The sequence below is a fragment of the Hakea prostrata genome, chromosome 11, assembly GCF_041222555.1.
Source record: "Hakea prostrata isolate BN-2017 chromosome 11, UWA_Hpros_2, whole genome shotgun sequence".
Taxonomy (NCBI): domain Eukaryota; kingdom Viridiplantae; phylum Streptophyta; class Magnoliopsida; order Proteales; family Proteaceae; genus Hakea; species Hakea prostrata.
The window spans coordinates 20,859,677-20,883,494 of NC_142610.1; the positions used below are offsets into that span (position 1 = coordinate 20,859,677).

General features: G+C 36.6%; 2 protein-coding genes across 2 annotated transcripts; both read right to left on the reverse strand.

The window, feature by feature from the left end:
* Window positions 1-296: 296 nt before the first annotated feature.
* Window positions 297-8,957, reverse strand: LOC149000795 (uncharacterized). The gene is made up of 13 exons (XM_089139347.1): window positions 8,565-8,957; window positions 8,405-8,483; window positions 8,217-8,304; window positions 7,952-8,101; window positions 7,495-7,626; window positions 5,501-5,651; window positions 5,347-5,385; window positions 5,183-5,257; window positions 4,560-4,619; window positions 2,982-3,046; window positions 2,547-2,637; window positions 1,984-2,120; window positions 297-1,113 (listed from the first exon to the last, which is right to left on the reverse strand). The coding sequence occupies exons 1-12, from the start codon at window positions 8,670-8,672 to the stop codon at window positions 2,085-2,087; spliced, it is 1,074 nt and encodes a 357-aa protein (XP_088995473.1). The 5' UTR covers window positions 8,673-8,957; the 3' UTR covers window positions 297-1,113; window positions 1,984-2,084.
* A 1,336-nt stretch (window positions 8,958-10,293) lies between these two features.
* LOC149000796 (transmembrane 9 superfamily member 3) lies at window positions 10,294-16,005 on the reverse strand. The gene is made up of 7 exons (XM_089139831.1): window positions 15,697-16,005; window positions 15,159-15,199; window positions 14,487-15,072; window positions 14,236-14,373; window positions 13,985-14,141; window positions 13,401-13,885; window positions 10,294-11,005 (listed from the first exon to the last, which is right to left on the reverse strand). The coding sequence occupies exons 1-7, from the start codon at window positions 15,846-15,848 to the stop codon at window positions 10,786-10,788; spliced, it is 1,779 nt and encodes a 592-aa protein (XP_088995957.1). The 5' UTR covers window positions 15,849-16,005; the 3' UTR covers window positions 10,294-10,785.
* Window positions 16,006-23,818: the final 7,813 nt, after the last annotated feature.

Genomic DNA, 23,818 nt, shown 5'->3' on the forward strand with positions numbered 1-23,818 from the left:
CTCAAACCCGAGTGTAAATCATCTCCCCTAACGGTGAGCACTCTATGCTCCCCCAACGGCGTTACAACCACAGATTACATGGGGCACATAAGAAAAAATAATAAAACATTTAAAAAAATAAACCCATCACCCTAATCCTGTGGACCTCCCTGTAATTCTTGGTCAACTGCCGTCTCTATGCTCCCCATCGGGGGAGACGGTCTGGACTCCTCAAACCCAAAACCTCTTTTTGGTTCTGAAATCAGCTCTAGAAATACTTGTAAGTGATAAGATGGTTACCGTAAGAAAAAAAAAAGTAAGAAGGGGGAAAAGTTGATTAAGAAGGTCTGCCATGAGCAACAAAGACCAACAAGTATAGCTTTTGGTGGTATCAAAGGTTAACTTGAAATGTTGCAGGTGCAAGAATGACAAGGGAAACGATGAGGATGACCTGGGTATCAGGGTATCCAGGAAAGAACAAATTTATGGCTTTAAAGAAGGTTGAATCACAAAATAGGATTCATTCAGATAAATACAATAAGTTGAGATTAGGCTGACTTAAGTTGACCGCTTGATCAAAGGGCAGGAACTGACCAGCAGAATAGGATCATGAGAAACTATTTGAATATATCTGCATCAGAACGGCAGCTTCAACTCAACGCTGATTTTAATGTTGCCTCAGCAAAAGTGGCATTAGAACAAGTGACATTAAACCTGCCATGAGAGCAAAACCTACATGGTGACCAATTTTCTAAAGGTATCCAAAGAAGAAAAAAAAACCATCCACCGAGCGAAAGGTACAGTTTCTATGTCAAGGGAAAAACAAATGTGGTGACTAGTGAATGATTTCAATAGATATAGATCAACAATTCGCCCAAAATTAAATTGGTTCCAGTCTAAATGTGGACACAAAAATATATTCAAACAGTCTGAATAAGATAAGGACATTCTCTGTTGTGCACACCTCACAAAAACTGCCTTTGACCAGCTTTATCTGATGTTTATATTTACATCAAATTAAATATCCTCAAATATAGTACAGATATTACTTTGGGGCTGGGTTCAGCAAGCCAGTTGAGTGCAAGTTTATAGATATAAACACCCAACAATGGTCACTTCGTTAACTTGCAATGCCTGCAAAAGATAAGAACTTTTGTGATTGAAGAGTAGAATCTATAAAACTATTAGCTGCAAGAGACATTCAGGGACCTATGAAGATACATATAGATAAAACATAACCTTCACCAAAAATAAATGAAACCCACATGTTCAACTGAAGAACAAAAAACGGGAGGCCATAATGTATCCAAAGAAGGCATTCTTTAGATTTGAAAGCCCTTCAAATGTTAATACAGCCAAAGAAAATGTCGCAAATCTTGAACCAGGTTGGAATTAATTGACAGCATAAAGCCGGAGGCTAAATTAGAGTAGAGAAACAACACCGTCTTTTCATATCCATATACAGGCCATAAGTGAATAAGTGATGGAACGAAGACACATTGTTGTGACAGAATTGTGTTTATAAAAGTATCATTGTGAAGAGGTACCAAAGATGCATCCAATGTCCTTGTTTTGTTTTATTTCTTCTTTACAAGTAAAACAACAAAATCAAACTGAAAAACCCAGCCTCTTCCTAAAGAAAAGGGAAAAAATAATCATGAAGCCTGCTAGACTGTATGAGACCACTTGAAAGAACTACACAAGTGAGTGCAAATTTAGAAGTTCACAAAGTAATTTGCAAAAAGTCTTAACTATTTAAGCAAAATATTGTCAACTGACATAGGCCAAGAACAACATAAAATCCACCGAAGAATTGATCCCTGAATGTTGAACTCAACCATGGGTATTCATTGGAGATTGCTTTTCCCCATTCTAAATCCAAACTGTATGCAGTTAAGTAGTTGTATAAGTTATTCAGTGATATATCAAGAGATGCAGAATGTAATCAAAATGATTGCCATGAAGCTAGATGTTCCATAAACAAAACATAGGTGAGAAAATTACCTTTGGTATCAATGGCGAGCAGACTAAGAACCAGCAGGAGGCAAACATCTGCTTAAGAAATAAAATCGAGAACTTTCTAGGAAACTAAACTGGCGTTGTCATCAGTTTTCCACCTTGTAAGTGCGAGTGATGCGGATCTGTGTAAACAGTAAAGATGCAACAGTGTCTATAAGAAAGTATATCTAGAGTTAATCAGACCAAAACAATCAACACCAATTCTGGAGCCCAGCAAACTATTGGGTGTCATCAAGCCATCAAGAAGCCACAGTTAAAAATCTTTTGCATTCAATATTTTGTATTAGTATACATGGATGATTACAGGGCTTAGGTACAATTTGGTTGAGCCGATTACCATTCTTCAATGAAGACATGAGCCCACCAACAAAAATAAGCAACCAAAAAATGTGGACCATAAATCTAATGGATGGACCAATGACAATTTTTGGCTTAGTTTGATGATACACTTCACAGAAGATACATAAATCATAAAAAGCATCAACCAATAAAAGGGCCTACATAAGACTCCTTTTCAAGAGAGACTGGTCCACTCACGAACAAGTTACCTGCGCAAATGCATATATTGCACGAAGTATTCTAGCATAATCAGTTCCAAGCATCTGGATAACAACATCTGCCAGAAATGTTCCCCATAGCCTGCTTACGAGAAAAGTTCTGGTCATGTTTGATGAAAAATAGACTTAAAGTATGAAAATTAAATTTCAGAAAACCAAAGAAAATAATACAATAAGAAAATACAACATTCAAAATAAGTAAGAATCAGCATATAAAGTAACACCATGGCTAAACACATAATAACTGAAGTAAAAATCCATCCAATAGGATAAAAGCACCTAAGACAGGCCACAAAAACCGGAAACAACACCAATTTGAAATGAAAGCTTACGTATCTTCACTCACAAAAAGAATAAAAATAGGATTTTCACAGCAAGAAGTTAAATATTAATTCATAAAAGTAGCAACAATGGGAGAACATCTACATTGGTCCCAGTAGCATCATCATGCTTCTAAGCCCCAGATACCTAGAAGCTGCTCCTGCAAAGCCCTGACAACGACAAACAGTTAGAACTATGATTCAGTATACATCAAAAAAGAAAAAATGACTACTTACCAAACATTTAAATTTAATTTAACCTGCATTTATCAACATGAGCTGGTGACAAACAATTTTACCTAATTTATCGCTGTAAAACTAGTATTTAATTATTTTGATAAAATTGGATTTCGATACATAAATAAAAGAAAGAGGACCGGTGGTTCCATAAATTACACATAGTTGTGCCACATGGCATATCAAATGGGGCTTGGAGCTCTTTGAACATATTGACCCAAAGTCTCACCTTACAAGTAAACTTCCAGGCTAAATTTAGCAGGCCAAACAGAATAATAAAGCAGCAGAATCTTAGCACTCCCAAGAAGGTGACTAGCAATGCTTGGACTACATGTGAATTCATGGTAGGTATGTGACTGAATTAGAAAATGGAATTTAGCAAGCAGACAACCCAGACAATCCTTTAGACTTCCAACAGTTGGAATTATTATGTCATCCTTTCAAGTGGCACAGCTAGGTATGCAGTCCATATACTCAGCATATGGACCACCAAGGACACATTTAACAGAAACAATAGTCTTGAGTCTTGACAAGTATTGCTTTTGTTCGCAAAACTGATTATAAGTAACATTACCAGTACACGAGCACAACAGTCAGATATGAATTTGCATATATTTCCATGTTTAAACACACCAACAGCTGGACTAGTTAATGCCAAACCCTACGTTTCAGACTCCCAGGGATAACCTTGTCAGACAACTTCAGGGATGGAAGAGAGAAGTTCCATACCGATTTGAACATGGCCATTCCTGAAGCACAAACAGGACATAACCGTTCTTTGTAACCCAGCCACGCCTTATCTGAGAAGCCGAATCTGAACCTGGAGCTGGTTTTACTGTCAATCTTGGTTAATTTGCCCTCGCACCTCTATGGCTACATCATTATCTCTCACTAGACCACACATCAACCATCTCCTTCTTCCATATCAACATCTTCAATGTATTCAATTACTTGGGATTTTTATCTTCTGGTTCTAAATTTGGAATTCAGTTGTTCACACCTGAAGTTACACCATCTTAAATTTGGCGAAAGATTGAAAATCAGATTTGAGCAATCTTACTCATTAGATCTAAATTTCTTTCTTATATTTCATTCAGTGGCCCATTACCAGCAGACTGATTCGATATGACAGGTCCATCTGTTATCCAAAAAAGAAACAAGCACTATTGATACATGAAGGCACCCATCCCAATGCCATGTGGCTCCCTATCTAACTGGCCAAATATGCTGAACAAATGGTCTACTCCAGTATGTACTATGTAAGGATCATCATTCAATACCAATTGAAAATTTATAAATATCAAGAGAGACACCCATCCCAATGCCATGTTGCTGCCTATCTCACTGGCCATATATGCTGAACAAAGGGTCTACTCCAATATGTACCATGTAAGGATCATCATTCAATACCAACTGGAAAATATTTTTTATATATAAAAAGAGTTACCTGTCTTGCTGCAAGCAGAGCTGCCCTTGACTGCAGGTTAAGAGCAGCCACCTGTCCACCCTGAAAGCAAAGCAATTATAGAAGGCTTGTTAATCCATCTATCCCAAAAAAACAGCTTGAGCCAATACAATAGATAGAAAGGTGACCATGAGTACAAGTGCAACATGTGAGAAATGGGAAAGACAAAGCCCCTAACTGCTCTTGCATGCAGAAACTGGTTACAGAAAGCACAGCATAAAACAAGTAAACAACCAGAAAAGAAGAAACTTCAACTTACCAAACATCAAATGGGTAATGATTCAGATATCACCAAATTAAATTAAAAAATAATTAAAAGGAAAGGAAAACTACAGTTTGAAATGTGAGATTCAGTAACTCAGACAACTGTTGACAGTACAGGCCCAAAGACACCACATTCACCGAGGGCCCCCTCATTTCTGAATTGAAAAAGGAAATATCTTTTCAGGAAAGAGCCTAAGCATCCTTCTGTCTTGAATTGTTTTTTCTTTCTACATTTTGGAGACATGTCCATTGACATCCCTGTCAGAAGTACAGGAGGGATACTTTGGAATAGGTGGTGTCCTGGGCCAGTCCACATTGATCGGGATCCAGGCTCTATGTACCTTGGCAACAAGTTCATGCTTTATTTGATAGTTGGCAGCTTCTAATAGCATTTTCCCCGATAAGCCACTCGCTAGCTAGCACAAAAAATTGAAAAAAAAAATATTACAAAACCATTACCGTGGGAAAATAATTAAAATGCAAGGCATGTAAGTGACTGTCATACCGACTGAAAGATCTTTACCAGCGTAAGCGCACCACCACCCTTAACCAACAAAAAAAAAAAGAAGATGATGAAATAAAAATAAGGTTGTGTTAGAAATAACTATGAAGATGACATCATTAGAAGACTATTAATACTACAGAGTAATTATGAAAACCTTCAAAAATGTTGACTGGAGCTCTGCAGCTCCTACTTTTAAAGCAGCAAGCGCTTGAACCTTCCATTGACTGAGTCCAAGTTCTAGGCTACCATGAGTTCTGGAAATCTGAGAGCTTTCCAAGGAGCACGGAATGATGCCTGATTCCTGACTGCAAATAGCACATGATGAGTTTCAACTTTCAACCCATCAAAAAAATGAGTAATATATTTGAGGACAAAAGAAAACTGTTAATGTATTTACAAGGAACCCATGGAATCACTAGAAGCATTTTAAAATAAGAAATTTTAATTCCAACTTACTTCCACTCAAAACCCATCACTTATTTTCTTTTTTAATTGCATTTTCCTAAATGAAATTCACTCATAGTTCAAACCAAGCATGACCTAAAAGAATGATAAGAAATATAGAAGTATCAAGAAAAGCTGGTCACCAAATATAAAGGACTCGAGGGATCCTATGAACCTAGTATGACAAGCATTGCTCCTTCCTTGGATATCTGTGACCAGATTATTCTGAACTCCAGAAATCTGTCTCAAAGGTCTAATCATAGACTCAGCTCCTTCAATCCAGATCTACAGTATCTCATTAATTTCAAATCTAAGCCCAACATACTCTATGCTTCCACTGTACATCTTTTTGGCAATACTCTAAACTTGAAAGGTGGAGAATGATTTTTTTTGAAAACTGAAAAGATGAAGGGGAAAAAATAACACAGAGAGAGAGAGAGAGAGAGAGAGAGAGAGAGAGAGAGAGAGAGAAACAAGTATTCTCAAAAGTTCATACCCAATCTGGGAGTTCTAAGATCCCAGAACAAACTTCTAGATGGAATCACCCAAATATCAACCACCAAATTTAATAACATCCCCAATTTATCAAGTGGAAGTAACAGAAATTCAATGGGAGGATATCTTTGTGGACCTGTAATGAATAATGATTTAAGTAGTACATCTCTTTTAAGATCAAAGTCTCCCTGCTCCCAACTCTTTCTTGTGAATTCTCAGGAAAGCTTCATAAGATAGGAAAACTGACACAACCGCAAAGTCACAAATGTGGACAAAATCCACAGAGTCAGCAGGAATTAAAATTCACCACCAGGAAAGCATCAGATATTGAACACCCATCAACAATAAACAGATACACAGACAGGTTAGGCAATGCTTTTTAAAACCCTAACCCTTATCTTGACCCTTCTGAGCCAGGCCAGGTCAAACACCCTGGCCCTAGCCCTAACCACAAAATAATAAAGCAATCCTATTGTTTCCCTACATTTACCAAAATATCCTATAGGGCATAAGGTTGGCTGAGGCAGGTCAAAGACTCAACCCTGACCCATCCTTAGGGCCAAAAATTTTGCCAAAATGCTGTTTGGATCACGGGGACTTGCACCCCTAGATACTCCATGTCTTATGAATCCTGATGGAGTAAAGAGTTGGTAGAGTTTTCAATAGCAGCAATTCATATTGTGATGTATCGTTTCAATCAACAAGAACAGCATAAAACTGAAAGTTTAGAGCACGGAGCTTTTGGTGACCGAGGTAGCCGGCAGTAAGCACTAAAAAAAAAGGGGGCCAACTCGGTGCCAAAGGCTTCCACACAAGCATATTCCGGGGGGACAGTTTTCCTATGCAGTCTTACCCCAACAATTTTTGTTGGGAGCCTGGTTTGATGCCTTGACCTCAGGGCTACAACTGTGATCCACCAACCGTCGTGCCAAGGCCCACCCCTCAGCATTAAGCACTAGTTCCCCAAGATAATTAATAAGATCTTTATTAACAACATTAAATAGCTCCAATTCCCAAGTTTGCACGTGTTACTCTTTATAAGAGAAACCCAAAAAGCTTAAAATCGATTAGAATCCAGGCGTCATATCCTGTTTACTTTGTAATTGGAACATTTTCAGTATCTTTCGTGAAGGATGCATGCTTTAATAAATTCTTGATACCATATTAGATTATGCTTCTCCAAATTTCAGGGATGTTGTAGGAAAATACCTAGAGTAATCCTGCAAAAGATGAAGAAAAATCTCCACTTCCAAGTCTTCTGTAGGCAGTTTACTTGAACAAGGGACTCTTAGTTTTTTCCTCACATCGAGCAACACATTCCTGTATGTAGGTCTCCAACCCCTTCAAAGAAAAGCATTAAACAAAAAAGTTAGAAATCTGAAAGATTTATTATCCCTCAAAATCAAAATTGCCCCTAGCCTATTATCAGATCCATTATTAGAAGAAAGAAGAAAAAAAAATTAAGTAATCAGCATAAGCCCCAGTCTCCATCGGTGTTTTATCCTGTGATTCAGTCAGGATTGATAGAAGTTGGTGCCCAGAGGCCATGTTTCCCATTTCACTGGAAAAAGAAAACCAGATAAAACTTGCCCATTTCGACTAGATCATAAGGCAATTAAACCAACATTTTAGATACTTTCTATCATCAATGAAACGGCCTTACAACCTTAATGTAGATCGGGCATCCGCTGCTAGGAATAGAAATCGCGACTCCAGAAGCTCTGTAAAATATTGACGTTCTTCATAGTCCTCGCCAATCACAATATAATCATCTTCGGGCTTTCTAGTTAATGATTTGAAAAGTGGACTAAAGTAGCTGAATAAAAACAAAATCCAACAAAGTTAACAACCCAAGATAGTTTCATTTCAGCATCAACAGGAGAGCCTTCACTCTTGGAAGTGCCACAACAACCAATGGGGAAAATAATTACCTCGGCCCGAAAAGAATTCTTTCGAGCTCATACAACTCTGAATCTGTAGCTAGTTCGAGCACTGACCGCAGCTCAGGATCAAAAGCGCCTGTGAAATGAATTAGAATAGAAAGGACAAATAATCAACTAAATTCGGAATGGGAAGCCAGCAGGTCAAGAGAGCAGAAAAGGAAGAATAAAAGAACCACCTTCTGCTCTTTCTGAAACCGCAGCCTGAAGAGAACCCACAAACCCATGACCATATTTACGTTTGCTAGACCTAAGAATCTGCGTGTTCGATTCAACAAGCAGTCTATGGTTATGGTTTGTTCTTTATCACAATGACAAAAACAGAATTTTAAAGCTTACCCATGATGAAACTCCAACGGGGAATCTAATTTTAGAGGCTATGCAAGTGGAGGAAAATGAATTGCAAGAGAGGGATATGATTAAAGATGTTGGAACTAGAATAGCCATTTCCTCTATCAGGTTGAAGACTGGCTTCAATCAGTCCAACAACAGCCTCCCTCTCATCACTCCCACACCTAGCATCAAAGGCGTTCCGTTTGAGAAGAGTATCTCTATCAGTGCTCTGGAATCTGGAATCTGGTCCCTGAACACTGAAATAAGATGAACCCAACATACTCTGTTGTCATTCCGCAATTTTCAGGGGCATTTCTGCAAAAGGTGCTTAGTTCATTAGCACTTGGTAGTTGGTAGCCAATCATGTGAACGGAAAAAACATCTTCCGTTCCAGGCATAGAAGGTATGTTGCACCTGTTATGTAATGTGTACCCATGAATTTATATGCTTCTGTATTCGAGACATTCTGCCATCAATGAGAAGAAATAGTATTGGTAAGGTGTAAGAATTGTTTTTTTTTCTTTTTTTTTCTGGTAAGGTGCAAGAATTGAAGAAAAAGCTCAGGGCAACAATTATGTTTTAATTCAATGTGATGTTTCTAAAGTTTTTAGGAATTTGGAAGAGGGTTTGGGGTGTGTCCTCTCAATAAAAATGGGGATGTAATCAATGCAATCTCGAAACTTATAGTGTTCAAATAGATCATTGTTGGAGAGGCTCTAGCTGTAAGAGCGGCTATGGTGTTTGCTCTTTATTGTCATGTCTCAGGTGCATCTCTAATTAGACTATAAGAAATTCATTCAATTTCTTCACAACTCTAACAAACTGGATTATCCTTAACGGTGACTAACTGTGTTAATCTGATTAGGACCCACACATAATTTATTACACTAAGGGAGACCCAACACTATTTTATGGTCCACTAAAGACACCCATAAAAAAAAAAATCATTTTATAATTATTACAATAAGGTGAAAATCATTGTAAAAGGAAGGTTTTCGAAGTTTGGGGGTCTCTCCCCATGTGTATTGCTAAACCTGCTCTCTGAGTTCTCTCTTTTCTTTTTTTTTTTTTTTTTTAATTGAATGACTTTGGACCTAAAAAGAACAGGAGATTCCCAAAGAAGAAAGGAACGAGAATCACAAGAAAAAGCTTATTATCCTCCAACGTACTTGTGTGTCCAAGAATACCAAGATTGTTATTCAATCAATTCGATTTCAATTTCCAACTCTTGGTTTCATATTTCCATCAATTTGATGTAACAAGAAGTGAACTTGAAACCAAAAGACTAATTGTTGTGATGGCAAGAAAGACAGTTCAAAATGTCAATGATTTACGAGTATTTATCTCCCTGAAATTCAAAAGAAAATTCAGATTTCATTCCCTTCTCCTTTTCTGATTTTCAAACATTGCGTTAACATTGGGTTTCACCTGGTTTAGATGTATCAATTTCAATTGGATTTAGTAGTTCTAATCTTCTGATGATTGATCGAATCTTGTTTGCAAATGCCATCCGATCAAGCATGTTAGCATATGAACCCATATGATGCTAAACCATCTCAAGAAAACAGAAACAGTGACAAACACAATTGGTCAAGGTTTGCACGACATTTCATCACCAATACAGAAGTTCAGCTCAAAATTATGAGTGACTAAAAAACACTGCAAACCATTTGGATCTGAACCACTCAAAACTTGTGACTGTTTTACGAGCTGCTTTTGAATGAGGCACCAGAGATTGAATGTTGAGGAAATTTCATTGAAATTTTGAATGTCCAGAACACTGAAGTACGAAACCAGGGACCAGACCCAGAAAGACATTGCGATACGCATAAGATGAAAAAATTTTGTTTTCCAACGACTAAAGGTACATGTAAATGATACAAAGCTTTCTTCCCAAGTTCTCAAGATTTTTTCTTAGAATACAGATACCATCAAGATCAATAAACTAATGAAATATGCTAAGAACATCCCTTGTTGCGCAAAGGCACAATATAGTATTCCAATCCAGTTCCAAAAAACATGGCCTTGACTGAGACCCAGCTTCTTGCTTTCTGAAGATCAGATGTTCTCTCCATCTAAGTTTTTAACAAAATTAAGGTCACCTTCTCTATGACAGATCCCTATTAAAAAATAGAAGCAACATACCTGATGACTTGGGAGAGGATCCCACCTCCCACCCACCCCTTATCAACAGTTTGGTTGTTCCTTCGTGGATCAGCCCCCGTTCCTACTCACACTTGATAGAGCGGTATATGTGACGGACAAAAAGCAAAGAGGCACGGAAACCCACAGTCCCAAGCATAAGGAAGAAGCCATAACAGATGCACGCCATATACCCGAAGAAAAACGAGGTTTGCATGAAACCAGACATATCTGATCGCGCATAGTAGTAGTACAGGCAGTAACCATATATAAATAAACCAGTTGATCCTCCACAGAGGAAAGACCTGAATAAAACCAAAGCACAAAAGTTATTACATTGAATTACCTACCTTCCAAAACTGTAGCACAGGGAAGGGGGGTGGAAGAAATTTCTAGTTGCAAGAAAAAGAGAGAGTATGATTCAATGCTTCAGACCACATTTTAAAAAAAAACTAACCTGCTTACGAAAAAAAAGTTCACCGCAGTTTTAGGACCTTCAAACCATTAATACATGATGCAACAGCAGTATACAGATGTTTCTAGCAGTATAACACTTCAGAAGTCCACACATCCAAAAACCTTGCTTCTTTCTTTTTCTTTCCAAAATTAAACTTTAATCGGATACAGATAGTATCCATCAAATATCCAATCGAATCGGATAATATCTGACTTAATTGGCATATTCGAATTCGAATCATTCAAATTCAGATGCTCTTAAACGGATACGGATACGAATCGAATTCGGATTTTCGACTATTCATCTACATCCCTAAGCCTAGTGCACAGGGTTTGGTCATAATTCATAAATGACTTGGGCAAAAAAACACAATGGTTTCTTCTTTTTTCAACCTTCATGCCGAAACCAGACAACGTGTATCAAACTTTTGACCCATTTCAATCGAAGTTTTGTACCGAGCTCAAGGCATGACATCAAATAATCCTTTAGTGGGAGAGGTGATAGCACTTTCAAACAGTCAGCATCACATCAAATCACCTTAATTAATTTCCAGATTTCATCAATGTAGTGTAGAAAGTGATATCTTAGAACCTATACGACCACAACTCATACCAAATATTAAGGAACAAAAAAATGCAGCACATCCTTAAAAAAATGCATATACATAAGAGGAGATCATGGTAAAGTTGTAGCTTGGAAAACTGCATTGATATCTCAGGAAAAGAGCTTCAGACCCATAGGGGAAAAAATACAATTAAAATAAAGAAACCATCAATCCCTATCAATTACCAGAATAAGTAAGCAATATTGTCCTCAAAATTTAAACTAATCTAGTTTCTCATTCCAAGTTCACCAACATATGGCAATGAATAAGCTGTACCAAATGTCTATGGAATTTTTATAAAAGCAGCAGACCCAATGCACAACTTTTGTTTGGTCAAACATACCCTACTTAGTTGACAATTTAATAAATAAGTGCACAAAACTACAAACACAACATTAGTGGAAGTTATGGTGCACCAGAATACTTGTTTAAACCTAAAACTTCAATAAAAATCAGAGTGATGCAAAACCGGTCATTGATTTGATTACACTCCTGCTTTGTTAGAGTCAACCTTAGGTGGAGGTGATTTTTCTTGAGCACACTCCTGCTAGAATGAGTTGTGAATATAATAATGTTTGGTATACCTATTCCAGGATCAAATCTGGAACAGAAAAAGATAAAAAAACAAAAACAACAACGTTTGGCAGGGTTTTTTTTCTGTCACCATACAATAGTTATGAAGATGTCATGGAGGCATCTTACTTTTAAAACCCAAAATTACCCAAAAAATGTCACCATCATTTATGGCACTACACAAATTAGTTAAAAAGAGTGTGAGCTGTTAATTAAAAAGATTAAAAAATGCCACATGCAATCATTACAATAGTACTAACCCAAATCATGATGAACCTCTCTAGAAGGGCTTCTAGAGTCTATTTCTTAATTAACTAGAATCAAATAATTAGTAGATCTGTTCCGCCAATGGGAATGGGCTGGGGTTATGAACTTATAATCATGGAATCTAAAGAATGCAGGAAAATAAGCAATCTGAATAAGAATCTTCAGATGCACAAAATTATTCAATCATTTGTTTGAGCAACCACAGTTTCCATATAAAAATAAATACCTGTATTCAACTCTTTTGGTGCTAAACAGAAAGATGCAATTATCATCCTTCCCCCCTGAAAGAACCCATATTTTTATCCTATTAAGTATATTATAATGTCCAGTTCCACCAAGTAGACATGTCTTCCCAGTACTCTTATCAACAATTATGTGACCACTGTCTCTAGATTACTCCTCCTCATTCAAAGACAACAGAGCAATACCCCAAAGCTAAACCAAAATAACTGAATCATAATGGCATCAAGGATAAAGTGTACAACCGAGTACTGAACCAACATACAGCATCCACAATGACTGTGTTAAATTTGGGAAGCCTCAGATATTCTCCTCTTCAAAAATCAGATAATAGAACTTGTATCCACATGCATTGCCCAACAGTTAAGTCAATTAATAAGTAAATGAGAAAACCTATGAATGCATGCTAGGAAGATGAAACAGCAAGGGGAAAATTAATAAATGGAGAAAAGCAAGGCAGGGCAACACACTATCATGTGAACCAGGAGTTGCAGTTTACAGGGGAGAATCTACAAGTAGCTAAAGAGACCAGTAAACATAAGGCAATGATGCAGCATACCTCCACCACCATTCATGGTCTTCAGCCGCAAGTTGGAAGTACGTCAAAGCCACAGTAATGAAAGCAGTGACAATGAGAAGAATTATGAAGACAATGAACAGGATGCTGTAAATGGTGTATATCCTGTGACCCCACACACTGGCAAATATGTAGTAGAGCTCGATATAAATGGCACTGAAAGGCAAGAATCCTGCCATTGCCATCTGAGGAAGACTTGCCCGGTACCACGGTAGTGGTGGAATTTCTCTGGGATATTTTGTTGTTCGGCAAGGAGCTTGGAACTCAGCCTTGCTGTTTTTACCAGCAATCCCACCCAATACAAGCAAAGGTGACGTCACTAATGTCCATATAAGAACTATTACCATTATGGTGCCAAATGGCAGAGCCGCTGTGGCACTGTAAACAATTGCAACAGTGTTAAGGAAGCAGAATGTGAAGAACAAAGGCCCACAAAAGAGGCATCCAGTCAGCAACAGGTTCCTCACCTGTTGAGTAAAAGGTTGGAGTAAGTGACCCGTTTTGCAAATAGAAAGGCTCTAAAATTCAAAGCCAGATCAAAAAAACCCAGAATACATACAACATACCCAATTTGTTCCTTCAAGTTGGGAATAGAAAGATGTGGCAGTATATCCAGCGATCCCTGATGTAAGTGCATATATGACAACCAGTGCAGTGAAAAGAGCTCCCCGATTGTACGGGTAAAAGACACCAACAAGTGCAAGAAGAAAAATGAAAATAGTACTGAAAAACACAAAGCAAAATGGGCAATTAGCATATTTTCAATTGTAAATCAAGCACCATTATTCAAACCAAAAATGTTCAATAAGAGACCTACAGGGTGAATAACTGTGTGCCAGAACCAAGGGATGCGGCAAACAATGACTTGTACTTGGGAAACCTGAACACATCACCATGAATGTATTTCCATCCAGTCTCTTCTTGATCATCAGCTGCTTCCTCATCATGGGCATACCTTTAACAGATAGAAGCTAATTAAGTAAATCACTAATGAAGAAACAGCAACAAGCAATTAAGATATATGTAGAAACATATACAGAAATAACATTGGCTTGGAAAGCTTCTTACTTAACAAAATCATTTTTGAGTACTCGCATGAGAATAGTTGCAAGAAACCCAGTCAGAAGAAGAACTGTGACACACGAATTAATAATTGAAAACCAATGGATTTCCAAGTGATGAGGCAGTGCAGACGAAGACGAGTATTTATCCATTCTCTTCTCAAAAGGAATGGTAGTTTCCTTCCACTTGACAGAGTACATGAATTCAACTTCAACTTCCTTTTCCTCAGTAAGATCCACCATCGAATTTGGGTCTGTCCGGACATTAATTTCGATGACACGATCCTTGTTGTAAGCAATGTCAAAATGAATGTGCTTATAAAGGTAGTACTTATATTCGCTGGGGTCAGCCTTGCCTTCCTTTTCAACCTTTCCAATGAATCCCCAGATCGGCAGATCATCATAGTACATCTGGAAGTAGTAATCCTTAGTGACTGCACTTCGAAACTGAGCTACCTCTTCCTTACTCAGCTTTTTCTTGCAGACAACTTCAGAGTCTTTGTCACCGAGGAACTCAAGCTTGTATGGAGCGCTGACTAAACGATCTCCGTTCAAAACTTCACCAAGAGCCTCCTTCTTTTCAGTCACGTGAGCTGCAATTCAGATCCAATCGATAAGGAACTCCCACACTGTCATTCAAAATCCAGAAAAGCTAACACGAGAGTTACAAGAAACTCACCAGGGGAACAGAATGGAAGATCAAAATACCGATACGTTTCACTGAAATCAGAAGCAGACTCAACAGATTCAGGCCACAATAAGAACCCAAAAAAAATTGTAAGCTAAGTTTTTAAGTTCCAGGGAAAAAATAAAAGGCCTTCTCCAATGCAAAATCCACATCAATTCATTACAGGACATCAAATCTAGCTAAAATGTTGACCATTTTCGAATTCGAACAATCAACCCATTACGTTTCCCCAATTTCTGACGAACGACTGAACTTGAAGAAGAATCAAGTTCCGTTTCCACCTAAATCCCATTAAAACCCTCCAGATCCAAATCAAAATCCTCAAATCTACACGCCCAACATCAATTCCACCCTTTAAATCCAAAAGCACAAAAGAGAATACAAACAAACAACGAAATTAAATAGATCAAAGCATCAAAAAACCTAGAAGAGAACAAAACAAAGAAAAGAAACCCAGAGGATCAAGAACCATAACCCACATCAATTAAATGGAAATAAAGTGATATTCATAGTTGAATAACTGATTTACCTGGGATTATGAAATGGTCCAACCTTATTTGCAAAGAGCGGCACCGGATCTCCGGCCTTATAGCGATGGTCAGAAGCATCTGACCTGACTTGGCTTCCATAACAGAGGACAAGAACAGTGACGACAAAAACAGAAGCAATTAGCTTCCCCATTTCCCCTTACACCTTGAAGAGGAAAGCTAAGAGAGATATGAACAGAGACAAAGAGACGAACCGAATTAGCAGCAGAGATCACAGATTTGGCCCTTATGAACTAAATCGCGAACCTCACCCTCACCCCGAGAAGGAAGAGAAAAAGAAAAAATAAAAAAGTCGGTTAGGCACTAAACCAGGATTAAAGCATAATTAGTAAGAGAAATGAAAATTAACACTCCCAAATTAAAATTAGGGGTCCACCGGAAAAAAAAATATTAAAATTAGAGGAAAAGAGTGGGACCCAGATTGTTGTGATCTACTTTAACGGTTGGATGGTCACCGACGCTTTCGCGGTCCGCCTGACGACGTGTTTGATAGTAAATTCAAAGCAATCCTTACCGTTGGATTTTTTTTAAGAGATTCTCAATTTTTCTGCTTTATTTTTGGTAAAGTTTCCTAATTGCTTTACATGTAAGGGACAATTCCATGGATCCAACCATTATCAAAAAAGAAAAAAATTCCATAGATCTAACCAAGTCAAACATGAGTTACCAAAAAGAAAAAAACAAATCAAATATTCAAAGTTTTCATGAAAATCAAGTATTTAGGGCGGATTTGGTTACATGAGTCTAGGAGATTTCAAATTTATGGAGTCATAATTCATAAAATTAATTATTAGATTAACTTGAATATGTGGAATGAAATTTGTGGATTCATCATGAAAAATTGTTTGGTCGATGTGATTTTTGTGAATGTGCAAATGTCCAGCGCTTTTATAGTTTATGGTGAAGATTTCACCCCATACTCATAAATCTACATATTCACGTTTTTACTGTAAAAAGATGAATCTCTAAATGAACTTTCACAACAAAACGGGTATAAATGTCACATTCATGAATTCAGAAATTGAATCCAGAAATTTCTGAATTCATGTAACCAAATAGGCCCATAAGTAATTACATATTGGTTTTTAATTTTATTTTCATTCGTAGGGAGATCAATTGATTGTTGATCACCTAGCTAGGCCAGTCGCTCACAAGCATGACTATGTGACCTATATCTACTCTTTGACTGGTATTCCTCGTTGGTTGTTGCTACAGTCTCAGTTTTACTTAAAGAATATATTTTATTTTTTTAATCAAAAATAAAAAGAAATAATTTCCCCTACTGAAATTCGATTTCTTGCTTTTTAAATGTGAAATGTCTTAATCAATTCATGCATACCTCGACTAAGTCTTAGGGGAGATATTGATATATATATATAGCATAGGTGGGGGCTATTGTTTATATCAATAAGGAGAATCAAACTTCAACCACTTCATTATAAGAGGTGTTGGTCATTATCAACCGGTAACTTATATGTATTAGTCCCTATTGGATTTGATACTGAAACAAGATTGGTCAGAGTAAAGAAAAATGATCATTTTCCATCTCTCTATCAATTGTGTATTTGAGGCTGATAAGTCTCATCTCGTCAATTTTTTTTGTTTATCCGAAGGACACGTGACGAGAAGTAGATCCAACGACTGTAATCTCCACCGTCGTAGTGTTGGTCAAACGGGACCAGCTCAGCCTATGACCTTATCTCAGACCTAGCATAGCCTGGTCTTGGGCCTAAAAACCCAGCCCAAGCCCACTTTGCAGGATGAAAAATTCAGTCTGAACTCTGAACCTTGAAGGTTTGATTGGCTTGTGTTTGAAGGTTCACATGAAAATCATGTTGGAGTTATGGAAGAGCAATTTTTGCCTCCATCACTGTGTTTGCTCCATGGTTTTTATCAGATATCTTGATGAGAAAAGGAGCTTTAGCTAATACTGTGGCACTAATCCTAGTTTATTCAGATTTTTATGATTTGCTAATACAGATTAAGATGGATAGATTAGAGCATTGCACTGTATTTGAGATGGTAATTTTCCTGTTACACATGAAGGGAAATCTTCCTCTGTGTTTCTAGTTTGGTTGCAGATCCGAGACAAGGAAACCCAAGAGATCTTAAGAAAGAGAAATGTGGGGATTTATTGCTGCTGCATGTGATCTACCGAGCAAAAGTTGCTTTTATTGGTTAACACTCCATTGAGGAGTTGACCTTGGACTTCGTGACAGAGTTAATGGAGTTTTATGGAATTTACAATGAAACGATCCCCATCTTTAGCTAATTTATTAGGGGACGTGAACACAAATTAACTGCCAACAAATCATGAATAAAAGAAATACTCAAGTTCAAAGGTCTTTAGAAAATGGATTGGGGAAGCACAAAGTGCTCTTCGACGGTTTCTCAACCACAAAATTAATACAGTGGGGTCTCCTACGGGTGAAATTTTTTTTTAAATTTTTTTCTAAAAAGTGTTTTTCACCGTGGGCCCCATTGTTTTTGTGGTTGGGAAGCCGTCGGGGAAGCTGATCCCAACTCGTTTAGAATGGCTCATGCTTCACATTGTATTATCGATAGACATTGGGAGTTTTGCTTTGGGCAGGGGTCCAGAAAGGCCTCCCTGATGGGGTGTGGGGACAGTGCCCCTAGAGTCTCCAGAGGATCCATATCTCTTTAGGCCTTTGAGTTTCTTTCAGTTTGGGCTTGGGCCCATGAATAGCTGTGGTTTAAGGTTTCTAAGTGCATATATATTCCCTTGTAACAGAACGTCTAGAATAGTTGAATCCAATGCTAGACATAGCCTCACATTGAGGTGAACCAATGTAAAAAATGTCTCTTTCTTCTCCCACCGAGTTAGATCGTATTGTTATATTGTAGGCATCTAACCCTTCTGTTTTCATTACAAACATCAAAAAATGAATTAATCGAGGTTGTCCACCAAATTATGTTAGTACAAGTTAATCTTCAAAATCGGAAAAAGAATTCGCGTCACATATAACAGTAAATAGTACAATTATATGGGGTGGTAAAGAATGAGTGAGTACACATCATGCCTTTGTATAAAGAGATCCAAGACACTATAGGAAGCAACAACATGTTATCTTTGGCGTGTTCTTCAACATCCATGTGAAGGAATGGTGGGTAGCTCAGGCATGATACTTTTTTTGGAACTGGAATTGTTTCACTCTTCCTTCAAGGTGCTTGTTCCAAATTATGCATGGCTAGAATACATGAAGAACAAGGTTCGATCTGATGGGCTATTAAAGGGTTGATGTTGAAGGACCAGCATTTGCACTCGTTGATGTTGATAAGCTAGCAATAACTAGGGTTATTGTTGTTGATGCTAAAGGGTCAACAATTAAGAAAGAGAGGATAAGTAAACAAAGGGTGTGGTTGGAAGTGGTGAGGCTGAGTTGGAGATAGCTGTTGGTTCTTGTTGATGAAGGAGAACGGTGAAGGGTGAGTGTGCATCATGATCTAATTCTTTGGAATGATAATGACTTATAGTTGTTTGTGTGCCTTTTCTTCTCTTAACCATCACTTCTACATCCAGTGATCGATGGATTATTCAATGCCACATGTCACAATTCTAGATGGAAATTGCAGATGATGTAGATCCCATGAACTAGGTACCAACGCAAGAGGAACTCTACAACACTCTCTTGTTGAAAAATGTCATCGGTGTAAACAATGATCACCACATCATATTTCAATTGAAAACATCAAATACCTCCCTAAGATCAAAACCTTACAAAGCCCTCATCCACACTTTGCAGTTCACACCATCTGTTTTCTTTTAACCATGATATGATTTTACTTTTTCACACACACTTAATAAATTAATTTATATAAAATCATAAATAATATTTTTAATATTCATTTTAGAATCCTAACAATATTTTGATGTCACCATATTACCTCAAATTATATGACCGAAAATTTTCTCAAATTAAAAAACTCTTGCATGAACATTTTATCACTTTATGGCCAATGTGGTCATATAAACAAATTAATTTGACTTTAATCAGTTTAATGTGTACCTTCACTAATGGTGTGAAGTGTGGAGGTGCCTTGTAAGGTTTTAATTTTAGAGGGGGTGCGCCATGTTTTCAATGGAAATGAAGGGGCTCATGTAAAAAGTTATTACAAATATTATTTAGTATTTCAAATAAATTTATAAAGTGAGGATAAAATTGTAAAAGCAAATTTGAAACAAAAGAAAACTTGACAGTGTTAAATGTCAAGGGGGGCTTTGTAAGGTTTCAATTTTGAAGGGGGTGCGCTGAATTTTCAATTGAAATAGAGGGGGCCTCATGTAAAAAACTCATATTTTTTTATACAACAATTAGTCTCACACGGCCTCCTTGTTTTTGTTTATGTTTTTTGTTTTTATTATTATTAATTTTTTTTTTTCTTCCCTCATTTTAGCTAAGAATGGTTTGTCATGCATGTTAGATGCTTAGATCAATGTTTTAGGGCCTGTTTGGTTACATGAATCTAGAGATTTCAAATCTCTGGATTCATGAATCTGAGAATTATACCCGTTTGGTTGTAAAAATCTCCAGATTCATGAAATCTGGAGATTCACCTTTTTACACTAAAAACGTAAATCTGTAGATTTATGGGTAAGGGATGAAATCCAGAGATTTCAAAAAAGCTATACATTTGCACATTCACAAAAATCACGTCGATCAAATAGTTTTTTAGGATGAATCCACAGATTTCATTCCACAACCAAACATCTATTTTTATAAATTATAACTCTATAGATTTGAAATCTATAAATTTGAAATCTCTAGATATTTGAAATCTCCAGACTCATGTAACCAAACATGCCCTTAATGACTGAAAAATTTTCATTCAATGCATAAGTAGATATCATGTGCATGATATTGGGTCATGAGATTTTGAAGAACAAGCAATATGGAAGTATTTCACTTATAAATAAACTATACATACATATATGACTACACTTATTGTAAACTTTGTTGAGTTAAGTTTTTATTTAGAAAATTTATGGATCAATCAAAACATGTATACCTATTCTTGCATATTGAAAGAAGAAAAAAAAATGAGATGTTGGAGTGAACTAATACTTAGATAATTAACGAACTTGTGTCGGAACTATGAAAATAACACCTTGGAAGAAAAAGTCCTTTGTTTGCAAGAAAAAAAAGGAGAACACAGATTTCCTAGTTTACTACTATAATTAAATAATACAAGAAAATTACTCAAAAGCAATATAAAAAGTAAAAAATAAATCTATCTTGCATCAGATTTAACTTGTGGAAGCGAGTTGTCAGAAAATCAGCCTTGAAGTACCATAACTTCATGGATATTATTGTCATTGGGCTTTAACAAGCATAATGTTTGGCCTTTGTTCACTCTTTGGTTGGTAAATTTGTACGTGTATTTGGTTGGAATGTTAGATGATTCTGTATAGGTTTATTAATTGAAGTGAAAATTAGAAGACTTCAAATTTTTAGATCTTCATTTGCTTGCAATTGTGACCTGTTAGAAATGGTTATAGTTTCAAAAGAATAACTGGAGCCCCCATTGAGGTTGCAAACAAAGCATGTTAAGCCCACCATAAATTTTGGAAACTAGTACAAGCTGAAAGCCCATCACCAAATCACTAGGCCCACTTGTCTACCCAAAGACCCTCAAGAGAATGGTGTAAGGTTAATTCAGATGTCTTGTCAAAATTGGCTCACTTCCCCTTCCCTTTGGTGGGTGACTGGGTGAAGCATTGGCAATGGAGTCTAGATTATCTCTCCATGGGAGGTGATTTTTTTAACTACACATATCGTGTAGGGCTTACATCTGAGTAGTGATAAAACATTTTGTTGAAATTTAATGAGTTTTGGCTGATTCGAATACTATCGAAATAGAAAATTCCACGAAAATTGAATTTGGCTTTCCAGAAACCATTTTTTTTAATTAAAACAATTTATCCCCGCATTTGTGGTCGGAATGAACGAAGATGAAGAAGGGAAACTCGACCTCACTCTTCGTCTGTGAAAAGTGATGATTGATGACTGAAGATGAGCTCTGCGCTCTCGACTCCAGAGAATTTCAAGTCCTCATTCTCTGTTGTTTAGTTTGTCTTTTTACTGAAATGTTTGTTTATGTTACGAACCTAGTCTATAGGTATGGGAAATAAGGAGGGTTATATCGCAAGGGAATAATTGGTAGAATGTCATTTGAAGCGTAGGTCTAGTTTGGCATATTAAGGGTAGAGTGGGGAACTTGGACTATAAATGTAATAGAGTAAGGGCCTGTTTGGTTACTTGAGTCTGTAGATTTCAAAAATTTAGAGATTTCAAATCTACAGACTTCAAATCTCTAGAGTCATGGTTCGTAAAATTAACTGTTTGGTTAGTTTGAATTTTTGGAATGAAATTTCTAGATTTATCCTAAAAAATATTGATTGAATTATGGTTCAAATCTTTAACGCTTTGATAGTATGGGTGAAATCTCTGGATTTCACCTCATACCCATAAATCTACAGATTCACGTTTTTAGTGTAAAAATGTGAATCTCTAGATTTCATGAATCTAGGGATTCACACAACCAAACAGGTAAAAATCTCCCATTTGTGAATCCAGAGATTTGAAATCTCTGGATTCGCTTAACCAAACAGGCCCTAAATAAAGCATTTTGAAGAAATGAAGAATATTGTTCTTGTCTCTTGTCTCTTGCTCTGTGTTCTTCTTCTTCCCCAACCCTGATCCTTTCTAAATTCTGTCCCTAACCCTCTTAATTTCTTCTTTTCTCTAAGCTCAATATACAAGTTCGTATCAGTTTATTTCTGACTTCCTCAATCTAGACATCGAAACCTAACAAGAAATGTTCAACTAGTTTCTCAAATTCTTCTTGGCATGTCAGTTAGATCCTTTAGTGTTGAATATCCTTATCACACATTGTAATTTGCAGGAAAGCATAAGAATTGAAATGTCAGCGATATTCTAAAGCTATCAAATTATGATTTCTACTGGACTTGCCCCCCCCCCCTTCTTTCCCTCAACAGTTACCAAAGGAAAAAAATGACTATATGATTGACTTATTCAATAATGTTGCTTGATGAGAGTTATTTTGAAATCTACAGACTCATATAACCAAACAAGCCTTATAAGAATATCTGAGTTTTCAATTTTGAAGAGGGTGCGCTGAGTTTTCAATTGAAATGGAGGGGCCTTATGTAAAAAACTAATATTTTTTATACAACTATTAGTCTCACAAGGTCTCTTTGTTTTTGTTTTTTATTTTATTTTATTATTTTTTTCCTGCTCATTTTAGCTATTGATGTCTAAATCAAATGGTTTGTCATGCATGTTAGATGGTTTGACATGCATGTTAGATGCAACTGGAAAAAATTTCATTAAATGCATAGATATCATGTGCATGGTATTGGGTCATGAGATTTTGAAGAACACGCAATATGGAAGTATTTCATTTATAAATAAATTATACATACATAAATGACTACTCTTATAATAAACTTTGTTGAGTTAAATTTTTATTTAGAAAATTCATGGATAAATCAGCACATCTATACCTATTCCTTGCATATTGAAAGAAAAAAAAATGAGATGTTGGAGTGAACTAATATTTAGATGATTGATGAACTTGTCTCCGAGCTATGAAAATAACACCTTTGAAAAAAAAGTCTTTGGTTGGCAAGAAAAAAAAGGAGAACACGGATTTCCTGGATTATTATAATAATTAAATAATACAAGAAAATTACTCAAAAGCAATATAAAAAGCAAAAAATAAATTTGGTGATGTAGTAATGTTATCTTGCATCAGATCTAACTTGGGGAAACATGAGGGAATCAGCTTTTTTCTATCTCTTGAACTACCAAAATTTCATGGATAGGTAAGCTTTGTATGTGTATTTCAGCTTTGTTTCATACAATCTAAAAAAAAATGATAGATGGATTCTGTATAGATTTATTAATTAAAATGAAAATTATAAGCCTTCAAATTCTTAGATCTTTGTTTCTTCATTTACTTGCAATTGTGGGGTGTTAGAAATGATTATGGTTTCAAAAGAAGCAATTGGATCCCTAGTGAGTTTGCCAACAAAGCATGTTAAGCCCACCAAAAAATTTT